Genomic DNA, 13031 nt, shown 5'->3' on the forward strand with positions numbered 1-13031 from the left:
AGATGTTTACACACTTATATGTAAGCAATTACCACTAAATAATAAGACTATGACTATAAGAAGTATATTTTTTTATTCTGGTGACTTGCTGTAATATTAATAGTGAATGTCATAAAAATGAACGAAAATATTCTCTACTCACTGTGGTTGTGTGCAGGGATGGAGATTACATTTCCTGCGGATGGGTTTGGGCTTCTTACTATTGTCACAGTAGCTTTTGTGCACCATCTTATTGTCCCCCTTTTTGCGACATCCATATTTTGTGTACTGGTTTCCTTCAAGAAAACATAAGAAAAGCCACTTTCTAAGTGAAAAGAAAAAAAATGGAAGTCTACAAATAAGTAACAGGAAAAAATGTGTTTCAGATTATTACCTTCAGCACAAGGTCGTGAACACTGGGACCAACTCTTTAAAGCCCACTCGTATGTGTCTTCCTGAATGACGTTGTTGTTGTTTATTGGGACCGAGTCTTCATGGATGATGTATTTATACATCAGTGATGATCTTGTCTCATTGTCTTTTGGTATAATCTAGCAAAGGAAAGCAAAAGAACACACACACACACACACACACACACACATCATAAACAACAGACAACAGGGCACTAATTTGTACTGTACTGTATTTTGCCGGATGTTCATTTTAGAAACTACACAAACATCAGATGAGTTTTAGTGTAACATCATTTACACTATCTGCATTCATTCCATTGAATTCATTCATTTACATTCATGACAGATGTATGTTTCTATAGGGACAACCCACAGAGGTTTGCAGTTAATTAATGAAAACCAGCTTGCATAAATGCCTCAATCGTTTTTTGTTTTTTTTTTTGGGTTTTTTTCATTGCCTGTCCAATTCAGCAACAATCACCAGAATGAAGAAACTGTCGTGTCATCAGGTCTATTGCGCAGATTTGAAAAGAGAAATAATTGCATCTACGTTGATCCGCTGGAGCGAGCGTCACTAGTACACAATGGAGGAATAATTTTACTCCAAAAATATGAAATGTGCCACTGTATAACATGCCTCACTGACATTACAGCAGCTGGGGTTTTTGTTTGCTGGTGCTTTAGTACAGTTTTTCCTGCCCTGGATTGACTGACTTGATTAATGAAAACGCAGTATAATGAGGTGTTGATCTATCATGAAGGTTTGTACTATACATGTATAGATTATAGTTACATCACTAAAATGGAAACATTTATGAAAAATATAAATTTTTTGGGTTACACAATTATACTGTAATTTGTTCAAATGTTCATTAAGCCAGATGAAATCTAACGACTTCACACACATCTCAAAATGCTACATGACAATCGATCTATGTGATGAAAAAAAGAAATGTGGATTCATGCACTGCTGTGCTACACATTCACTGATCATTCCTCAATTTCCAGCTTTTCCAGGCTTGACCTGTCTCCCTTGGTGTAAAAGAGAGTCTGTCCACATCATCTATCTCTAACCCAGAGTGAATTCTGTGGAGGAGGAAACAGTTGCTTTCCATCACCTCACTTTCTCTGTCAGATGAGCATATCTGTCACAATGTGAGCCACAGCTTCTTGCTGAAGCTTGCATTTAGTATGAAGTCCATTTAGAAAGGCTGCTGGTTAATAACCCTGTACCTTCTTGTGTTACCTAGTGACACATTAGACATGAGTTCTGGCTCACTCTTCCGTCTCTGTAACCTCCCACTCGATTTGGACTCCTAATCTTCAGAAGTAAACTATTGCCAAAGTTACTGGGATACAAATCATAGAAACAGAAATGACTTAAAATATAAGTTTAAGACTGACATTTTTAAAGCTGGAATTGGCTGATCAAAGAGCTTTGGCTGAAAGATTAACTGCTGTGAAAACTTGGCACAGATGTCGACAGAGAGATATACTGTATAACTAATTACTATAATAATAATAAATAAAAAAAAATCTCCCTGTCTGATATATGGCAATCTTTACGATTGAATAAATTTGACTGAGTATCATGTTTTAAAAATATTCTGCAATTAATCAATGAATCTTGTACATCAGATCATTGGATATTTTTTTATGATTTTTAAGACAACGCTGTATGTTAACTGAAGATTAAATACAATCTCTTCTCTACAAAGAAAAATTCAGCAAGAGACACATATGAGTACATTTTCATTTACAGCATTTGGAAGACGCCCTAATCCAGAGCGACGTACAAAAGTGCTTTGAATACATTAACTGTGGGTCACTAGGTTACAGACTTAATATACCATGAGCCTAAAACACTGTTCAAGGTTTTTTTTTAGATATAAACACATACAACAAATAGGGGAGAAAGTGCTAGTTCAGTATTCCCCAGAAATCTGAAAAGGATCTATAAGGTCCAAATAACTAACCCTCCAAACAAAAACAACAAAACACACTGAACAACTTGAGCCAACTTGCATCAATAATCGATATGGCTGATGTATTGCCAGTTCAAGAAAAGTAGACGTGATGAAACTTGTTGCCTAGCAACTGAATACTCAGTTCAAACATTCTTAGCAGGAAGTTTTTAGGACCACAAGAAGCTGCAATCTTTGAGCTATTACTTCTCATTTATCTAAAACATTTATGATGTGTTCAGGATATTTTCAATCAAAATTAAACTGCAGACTATTTCCAATCGATCATTATTGATACTATAATGAATATTCACTCTTTCATTAATCTTTTGTAGCTAGTTTATCCTGGTCAGGATGGCAGTGAGCATGCAAACTCCTGTGTAATTCAGTCATAGTTGTAACAAGTTGTATTCAACACTACTATGTCAACAGATATACCTCCCCACCAACAAACTGAGTACTTCTTGTTAATAAACTGTATGCCAGAACTACCCTTAAATATTCTTCAGATGTGAAGGAATCTATTAAAGAATACCAATTTCAGATATCTGACCTTGCTGTGACCTTGAATCAGCAAACATCCAAACAACATCAACCCCTCATTCATGAGATATCATGCTAACAAAAATCTTAATTCTTAGGAAACACTAATATAGACAGACACTTGAATAGACCAATGGGAACAATTTTGTGTCTTGAGAAATATATTGAATAAATATAGCTTGACATTGACAAATATAGCTTGACATGAATCTCAGACACATTCCCTTATTCAGTGGGAATCAAAAACCAATCAAATAATTTAAAAGCACATTTTAATCAGTATGTAAAAGGTAATAAAACTGATATAAATGCATTTACCAGAACATCAACTGCATCATGTAATGGTCCATCTGTATGAAGAGTCTCAGCATCCTCTTCAATGACATAATCCCATTCGACTCCCAGGTCAATGAAGCTGCGTGACCTCACCTCGTCTCCTTTACCGTTCAGGATGTAGTGTCCTGTTTCCTGGTTCTTGACCGCTGCAACCGATGATCAGTTACAAAACCTCATACGTCACATTTGCAGGAAACTATTTGTGTAGATTGAGATCTTGTGAGTGACGAGAGACGTTATCAGATACAGATTGTCAAGTGATACGTGTCATGTAAATATTAGTAGACAATCTTCTGACAATCTGTGCACAGGAAAATACTACACATAATATACAGTGCAAAACTCGCAGGAGTATAAAGTCAGTATTAGTGGTAGTTAATTGTGACTGAAGGGTAATCATGCAATCGGAGATTCCTGGCAGAAAAGCAAGTCGATAAATGATTGCTGCCAGGCATTAAACACCACTGCCTTGATACACTACGATTGAACACTGGATTATACTACTGAATATTACTACTTAGTATTAGATTTAGTATTCTACCAATTCTATTAGCCTACTACTTTGATTTAGATTCACATTCTGAATTGAACAGTACTGTATCTACACAATAACAATGTATAATCTGTATTAATCCTAACTCAAGTTTAAGGGTACAGTAATTAAAAAACAATGATAATCATCATAATGGGAATAATGGGAAAAGTTATTCCTGACTCTCAATGATAGAAATCTTTCTTTCTTTAAATTAATTATAGGAAAAAAGTCTAATAACCCAAAACACAATTTCCTCTTTACTTGAGTGAAAGTCCAGCAATTAAAAAGGCTATTAGTCCAGTGAACATAAGATAAGGTAATTGGACCGCCTCAAAGGACAGCCTCATTAGAACATTAGTCACCGTTAATTTGTATTTTTTATCAGAAGTCTTAGAAAAAGATGTATAAAAGAATGTACGTACGATTAAATATGCTCTGACAGAAAGATAACGTGGCTAATGAAGTATATGATAGTTATGGCGATAAAGAGAACACATTAATGTTGAGGCACTTAAAAGCCCACTACATGGAAAAAAAAATCATAATGTACCATAAAACAAGTGTATAGGTCTAAATTCAGTATGTGTGAAAAGGTGAGCATGTACCATTTGCTGACCAAAATGTTGTGAGGACAGCTATCACTTACCAAGAAAGTGAGGGGAAGCCTCATGTTCTTGAATGAGCACATGTCTAGCCCCAGGGGGGATGACGAACATCTTTAGGTAACCTTTGCACCAGAGTGAAGCGGCAACAGAGACAAGATATTCGGATGGAAAAGACAGTGGAAGAAATTAGTGAACACAGAGTTGAACGTTTAGTTTATGTCTTTGCAGAAGTGGACATCGCTTTGTTAGAGGGCAAACAGTTTTATTGTTAGGCTCTTGGACAGGTTGGAGCCCTATACTACCGCAGGTTGTGTCGAGTCCATCAAGCAAAGCCGGTTACTTGTGAATGTGACTATAGGTTTGTCATACAGACTTCATACAATACATTCATCATTTCTGTGTAAATCTTTCATTTATGCCTCATGAACATGAGCTCCAAGTGCATTAATATGTGACTGAAAGAGAAACCTTCATGAATCGAGCGAGCTGTTGAGATGTAATCCTGTTAGAAGCTCCAATTTCTTTGATGAATGTATAACAGAAGCTGCAGAGCAAAACCTTGAGCCACTTTTCAACAAAAGAACTATAAACACTGAAGCACTGAAATTTCCTGATTTTGGATGTCCATTCATCTGCAAAGCCTTGAACCACTCACCAATTACATTTCTAGAGTCCTCACTCTCATTTAGATACACATGCCTCGCTCCTTTGGGCAGCAAAAAGATTCCTCTTGTCTTCCCTTGAAGAAAAATGCAACTATTACATGTGTATTGCACTGCATTCTTTTACCTTTGACTTACACGGGTGCTTTGATGTCAGGGGCTTATATAGGGGTCTTATATGGTGTGAGATACACTTATCATGCTCACTAGGGTTTGTGGAGTCACTTCTAACGTGCTGAATTCCTTAGATTACATTACAGTAGTTCTGTTTGATGTTTAAATATAAAAAGCTTGATGCTTCAAATATTCAGCTGCACACAGTCAGTCTAAAGTCTTTTTCATTCACCCTAGTGAGTTAATGGCAAAGAAAGCATTACAATGGGGAGAAAGCATACGATTAGGAAACACAGAATACTTGCAGATTTTGTTTTCCAAAAAAGGCATTTCTCTTTGGCATCTCTTGCTTAATTTTTTCCCTGTTAAGAAAGTGAGTAAACATTCACATTAGTACAAAGTGAGAGATATTTTCATCATTGACTTCGTTCATGCAGTCAACAAGGATGCGTCGCATTGCAGTAAGATCACACAGGATGTGTGTTATAACATGTTAATGACAATGACACTGATGTCACTAGTCATGCTCTTTCAAGTAAACATGCTATGACATACTGCATTGTGGAAACTAAGACAAACTTTAGCATGCAATTTGAAATATCCAGTCATAGACGTGACATCATGCTGAGTAAGGAATGCTTAGTGCCAAAGACATTATGTCAAATTCTGGACATGCTTAATTGAACGTGTAAGGAAAAAACATATCAGACTGTGCTGGTATAGGAAAATAATCCATAACAGGGTGATGTGATAAGTTTCCACCAGCCTCTCTTTAAGTTAAAAGGAAATCACATCACTTTATGTTACAGAGAAACCAATACTTTCCCATGCAGGAATCTTACTGACTGTTGCAAAGTGCTAAAACCCAAGAATTCTTCCACAATTATAATGCATCTATAGAAAATAAATAAATAAATCATTAATGCTATGGTATAAATAGTTTTCACTGTCTTTCACAAACATATTAATAAAGGATTAAGGAAATAAACTGTTATTAGCACATCATAGTTATAATAATTATTTATAATAATAATAATAATAACAATAATAATAATTATTATTATTGTTATTATTATTATTATTATTATTATTATTATTATTATTATTATTATTATTATTATTATTATTATTATTATTTTGGGTAAAAATTCCTCAAATCATTATTTATAACAAATGTTATTATATATTAAAATATTAGAAAGAAGTAAAAATAAAAATAAATTGTTCTATTCAAGAATGTCCAAAATTGACTTGACAAATAAAAAAGGTGTCAAATAAACAGCATCATATACCAAAAAAATATACACACCGATGAGCCATAACATTAAACCCACAGCTAACTAATATTGTGTAGGTCCCACTTGTGCCACCAAAACAGCTCTGATGCATCTAGGCATGAAGTTGTGAGCTGGGGCTTCATGGATCAGACTTGTTTGTCCGGCACATCCGACAGACGCTTGATCAGATTGAATTTGGAAGAATTTGGAAGTCAAGGCAACACCTTGAACTCTTTACCATGTTCTTTAAACCATTTCTGCAGTGTAGCAGGGAGAATTATCCTGCTGAAAGGGCCACGGTCATTAGGGGATGTCGGTATCATGTTCTTTATCTGCAAAAGTGTTTAGGTAAGTGGTATTTGTCCAAATTATGACCCATGGTTTTCTCATAGAACATTATCCAGAGCAAAGCACTGCCTTTATGCAATGCATCTTAGTACCATCACTTCCCCAGGTAAGTGACACACACTGGTAAGTGTAAAAGAAAATTGTGATTCTTCAGACAAGGCCACCTTCTTCCATTGATTCCTGGTCCAGTTCTGATGCTAGCATGTCCAGTGTAGGACAATGGACCCTGTCCAGTCTGTGGTGATGCAGCCCGTTTATTTACATAGCAAGCTGAAATATATTGTGTTCTCATACCTTCTTAGCCACTGTAGCTGTTGTGTGAGATAAGACCAGACAGGAAAGCCTTCGTTCCTCATACGTATCAATGTGCCTCGAATGCCCAGGACCCTGTGGCCCCTTCAGTGGACTGTTTTTGGTAGATACTAACCACTGCATCCTAGGAACACCCTGCAAGACCTTCTTCTTTAGAGATGCTCTAGCCCAGTCTTCTAGCCATCAAAATTCACACAGATCCTTTTTATCCTTCCAACACATAAACTTTGAGAGATGACTGTTCATTTGCTGCCTAATATATCTCATTCCTTGACAGGGGCCATTTGTAATCAGATAATCAATGTTATTCACTTCACATGTCAGCAGATTTCATGTTATGACTGATAGGTGTGTATTTCACTTGGCACAGCAGTACTTCGATTTTGTTCAAGGCATTTATTCATTCACAGCTATTATCATTCTGATACAACAACATTTGATGCAACATACTGGTTAATTAATACCTGCCTTCTTTGGATACAGTCACACAATTCATGTTAATGACATACGTCTGATATGGGATGGTGCCATAATTACTGTGACATGCATTTATTACAGACAGCAGACCCTTTGTAACACAATCGGTGCACTGAGATTCGCCTGTGTAATCTCTGCTCTAACAGTAAATTAGATACATGCAGAAAAAGTGGACAATCCGACGCAGACAAAAATGTTATTTAAATTAGTTATGTAATCATTTATATTCATAGTTCACACATGATAAAAAGAATTCGCTACAGTTCAATTTCTAATGTGTTTATCTAAAACATACGATGAAAACCCAACACTGAAACTTTCCAGTAAAATTAAAAGCGAGAAAATGGTTTTAAAATGCTTAAATTATTTCGCTGAAGACTAAAATTATGATATATTCTTGATGAAGACCAAATATTCTATATACAGAAAGGCATGCATATATCTGGACACACATATAAATGTTCATTATTATAATAGTAAAAGCACTTGTTTTGTTCAGCCACAGTGAAAAGATAATAATTTATTAAAAAGTTATTTTCAACCTTCTTGAAGATTGATTTTTTTTTTTTGCCACTCAGACATGCCACATTAGTGCTAAATGGAATTAATTATACTTAATTATGCATATTAATTAAAGACAGAGTATAAGCATATGCACACAGTGTCAAAATAAACAGATCCTACGGCTGACTGTCAGACTGTCACTGTTGGACCCTTCAGCACGTTCTTTGTTCCTCAAATGTTCTGGATTTGATTCAGGCTTGCTGTAAGTGTGTATTAGTCTAAGAATAAATCTTTAAGAATAAATCTTAAACTTGTCTTGTAACATGTTATAGTAGCTAAATGCTTCGGGGCATTAAAATACCCATATATCTCATTTTTTTCAATTATTAACCCAAATTCCTATCTCGATGATTTTCAGAATCATTTTAAATCATTTTTATTATTCTGTATAATATGTATTTTGCTTTTAGATAAAGAAGTAGCATGTGTAACTTTTGTGAGGAATCTGACACCAAATATAGAATAAAATACTACAGCAAAGTTTGCCCATAGGAAATCATGAGCAAGAAGCAAAAACTTTATACCTGCTTTTTTAGGGGTTCGGGTAAAGGTTCCTTTCACAGTTCTGCAGTGTGAATTGTCACCCCCACAAACTCCGCACCTATCTTCCTCCTTGTCAGAACCAATCTCTTTATCACATCCCACTTTCTGAAAGTCAGAAAGAAATAAAGCCTCTTTGAAGCCTCTCATAGCTTCAGTTGTGTTAGTATTAAATGAATAATAATTGCTGTTCTTGTTAGTAGACACAGACGACACTACAGTTCCACTGTTCAGAAAAAAATGAAATGAAAGTGCCCTGTCTTAAAACCAGAATAACATGGTCGGCTTGAGATACTCATCCAAACGTTTGTGTTCTGATAAATGAGCACATTGTTTCCTTCCAAAATGAGTTTTATTCCCTGTCTAATGGAAATGACTGAGTCATCTGCACTGAAATCGGCCCGTTGTTTAAAGCAGTATTGTATTTATCATTTTGTGATGAAATGTGAAAATGCAGAATTGTTATTACTGCTATTATTGGTGTCAATGCTTAGAATTATTATTAGTTTTTATTTCTCATCTATTTTTTGCCTCAGAACTTTTTTGTTGTGTTGATGTTGGATTTTTTTTTGACAGGTACAATCAGGGGAGTGTTTGCTATTGCACTGATGCTACATGGCTGCAGGGTGTAAAAGGGAATTGAAGCTTAGTACTGTCAGAAGCTTACCACACATTCCCCCCGTACGCAGATGCTGTAGCGATCCTTGTAGGAACATCGTGTGCCATCATGCACCAACTGCTTCATGTATGCCACGTCGCTCGTCTCCTTCGACTGGCAGTACAGGTGACATCTCTTGCTGGCTGAAGGAAAGTAAAAGGTACTGCTTAAACATTATGTTCTGTTTCAGGTTTAGATGACACAATTAGATTTTTTTTATTTTACATGTTCTTTGTGCCTGAGTATCTTTAATAAACATGGTCCAAGTGTTGACCATTTTTAATGACAGCAATGAATTTTTAAGGTTTTTTTTACTGTAAGAAACCAGATGAAGTAAACAATATGAACTATTTTGTGATTATTAAACAAAATGATGTTCCACCTCCTGAGATATTGCCTCCGTCTTTTATTTACACACGCACACACACACACACACACACACACACACACACACACACACACACACACACACACACACACACACACACACACACACACACACACACACACACACACACACACACACACACACACACACACACAGGATTTTATTCAGTGTCAGAAACTTAATTGCAAAAAATACATCAATATTTACATTATGGAAACGATTCCATGTTCAGAGTTTATGCAGGTGCTTAAGTTAATTACTTTTGGCAGAATATACTGTAAACCTGCAAGGTTGCCAGATTTCAATTCATTTGAGTTCTAAGACAGAGAGTTTTTCAGTAGCATTTGGACCAGCACCTTTATAGAAAAATGCTTGCTTTTATATAAAATGTGCACTATAGCATAATAATAATAATAATAATAATAATAATAATAATAATAATAATAATAATAATAATAATAATAATAATAATAATAATAAAATATTAATTGTGGTTAATAATGGCACCAAAAAGATGTCCAGGGTTGCCAGTCAAAAGCATCAATGATTTCAGCAGCAGTTCCCTTTCCAAATACCAACACAAACGTCATCAAATTGTCACCCCATGTGGGTAACTGATAAAAGGTTCCTGCTGTGTCACATTTGTCCTCTTTCCTGTTATTATCTTTTCATTGGTTCAAGAGAATTGAACTCAGAGAATTCAACACACTAAGTGTGCTCCTTTCAGCATATGTTTCTTGCTTCAGTTACTGTTTAAATCTGTGCTCTCACAAGCATTTATAAAGCCTTGCCCAAACTGCAGCATAATGCCAAAATCTCAAAGACTGTGCAGATACCCCCAACTATTCATTATTTCCCTCAATTCTGTGGGCACAGCATGGTGTGAATTAAACAGCAGACAATGAGTCATGCTTTTTTGACATGTTTTCATCGCAGGGACAGAAATGGGCTAAAGGCTTAGCTGCTCAACTGGAATTGGTACGTCTTTGAAACACTGGAAAAAAGAGTATTCGATATTTGGCGTGAGGAAAATGCCAGTGCTGCTAGCGGTAACGCAGCAGCTCAGTGAAATGCAGCACTCAGAATAGCCTTGTAAAGTGCCTCGTGTGTAGGGACAGACCCAGATGTTCTCTTTGTGGCTATCTCTTATTCTCTAATCTTGAATAATGGGCCCAGCCAGCAGAGTGTGCTGATAGCCCACCATTAATTTACACCTTATTTACACCCCATTTGCAGACAAAGTAATGTGACCAATGGTATTTGCCCAGTATATAATACATTGAACAGAATAGGTAATTAACCACACTTCCCATTTGACCCGTTTTGCACTAAGTCTTGATTTTGAAAACAGCTGTTCCTTGAATGCATATGTACAGTATGAGGGATGGAAATGCATTTTGCTTGCTGCTGTGTGTGCAGTTTTTTTACCTGTATGTTTAGGCTCCTATTCCATTTTTCTACATAATATGTGACATAGTAACTAGTAAACAAGGCTTTTATGTAATTAGCCATGCTCACTCACCATCTGGGTGCTCATATGGGAGCCAGTGGTGTTTGGTGTTCTGGTACTCAAAGTGGGAGTTGCGTAGTTGACACTGCTGGGCTCTAAAGTCCTCAAATTGCTTGGGGCAGTCATCTGTGTTGCACAGCTGGAACTCATAGTTGACCCCTGGGCAGTCTTGTCCACCATTTGATGGACTGTGTTAAAGAAATGAACATTTATCATCACATAAGACTGTACACATTTGCTTGATTACATTCTAAAGTACTGAGTAAATAATTCTCTCTCTTTAACCCAGCCGGTGGAAAATTCTTTGATCTTATTGAAGTCAAAATTAAAATGAAAAAAACTTTGTTTGTTTTATCACTGCTCTATGCTGAATATACACAGGTTCGCTTCATGTGAACAAGCTATTATTGAAAAATCATTATTCCTACAAACATAAAGTATAAAGTAAAGTGTGTCAAGGTGGGATGAGATAGCTCAGTGGTTAAGGTGTTGGACTACTGATCGGAAGGTCATGGGTTCAAACCCCAGGTCCACCAAGCAGGGCCCCTGAGCAAGGCCCTCAATGCTTAGTTGTAAGTCACTCTGGATAAAGGTGTCTGCTAAATGCCATAAATGTAATGTGTCGCATATCTGTGAATATTTTGGTTTTGTGAAGCTAAACGTACGCTGGGTTGTTGCACTGGCGTGTCCTGAAGCGCACGCCTGTCCCACAAGAGCGTGAACATGTACCATACTTGGTCCACAATCCCCAAGCTCCGTCCTGCTTCACCTGGTTACCATTTTTCCACATGCAGTGACCTTTGTAGCACCACTAGAGAAAGAGGATTATATGATGTAAGATTAATTCTGCAGCAAACAACAAGAACAACAATATTGCAAAGATGGGTTGGATTTACCTTGCCGGGAGCACATTCAGTGCCATCCAGTGGTGGTCCCTTTTTAGTCTTGCAAAAATAAGGGTTGTCTGGATGGCTGCACCAAAGCTGTTTGCAAGGATCGAATGTACGGAACTGGAGAGAACGAGTGTAATATGATATTTATGAGAAATTTATATGTCACTTATATTCCACAGCAGATGCATAACGGATTTGTGTCTCAATTCTGGGCAATTTGGCACAGACAAGCTGATCAGATAATTCATCAGTCACTATCACGGACACTCTGTGAATATTACAACATAATTGTGTATACAACTTTGTTCATTGAGCTATATTTAATACATTAGTACCTATATTAGGTGTTCCAAGGATTGTAGTTGAACCATAAGATGTGTAAAGACACAAGGCTTGCTAATTATCAACAGTGAATATGTTTTAAACAAATCCTACATAAACAGAGCTCCACACACGCACTCTGTTTTATCAAACCTGCCTACAAGAAGGACATCCTTCCAACTACACTTACTGATGTGCATATTTTGTATCCAACACCAAAATCGAAGCGACACTGCTCATCCATAGAGTAATTGATGCCAGGAAGTTCTGGGAGCTGTGGCCAGTCATGCTTGAATGGATCATCTAGTAAGCAGTCATAAGAACTGTGAGGAAGCAATTAAAAAAAAAAAAAAAATCAGTCACAATTTGAGACTAGATGTAGTAGACTGTACGTGTTCACGACCTTTCAATACAGAGTAAAAACGGTGAAAGGATGAAAGCATGGGTTCTTAAAGTGAAAATGAAATACACATTGATTTGTGAAAGTGAAGTATTAAGCTTGCTTATAAAGTGGTCTCACATTTATTGACAAAATGGGACTACGGGTATTTCATCCACATTTCTAATATGGGTTTCAGATGAGTTTGGGGTA

General features: G+C 36.4%; 1 protein-coding gene across 4 annotated transcripts in view; it reads right to left on the reverse strand.

The window, feature by feature from the left end:
- The window catches only part of adamts3 (ADAM metallopeptidase with thrombospondin type 1 motif, 3), a 68113-nt gene that overhangs the window by 9529 nt on the left and 45553 nt on the right, over positions 1-13031 (reverse strand). For 2 of the 4 annotated variants that reach the window (XM_027138463.2, XM_027138460.2), the window contains exons 10-20: positions 12630-12762; positions 12122-12235; positions 11891-12036; positions 11238-11413; positions 9337-9470; positions 8654-8777; positions 5031-5114; positions 4417-4497; positions 3218-3381; positions 374-530; positions 143-275 (exon numbers count right to left, since the gene is read on the reverse strand). In XM_027138463.2, the coding sequence (XP_026994264.1) occupies positions 143-275; positions 374-530; positions 3218-3381; positions 4417-4497; positions 5031-5114; positions 8654-8777; positions 9337-9470; positions 11238-11413; positions 11891-12036; positions 12122-12235; positions 12630-12762 (1446 nt within the window). The remainder of the gene's footprint in view (positions 1-142; positions 276-373; positions 531-3217; positions 3382-4416; positions 4498-5030; positions 5115-8653; positions 8778-9336; positions 9471-11237; positions 11414-11890; positions 12037-12121; positions 12236-12629; positions 12763-13031) is intronic. The other 2 variants (XM_027138462.2, XM_027138461.2) reach the window with 2 other exon arrangements.

The sequence above is a fragment of the Tachysurus fulvidraco genome, chromosome 9, assembly GCF_022655615.1.
Source record: "Tachysurus fulvidraco isolate hzauxx_2018 chromosome 9, HZAU_PFXX_2.0, whole genome shotgun sequence".
Classification (NCBI taxonomy): Eukaryota; Metazoa; Chordata; class Actinopteri; order Siluriformes; family Bagridae; genus Tachysurus; species Tachysurus fulvidraco.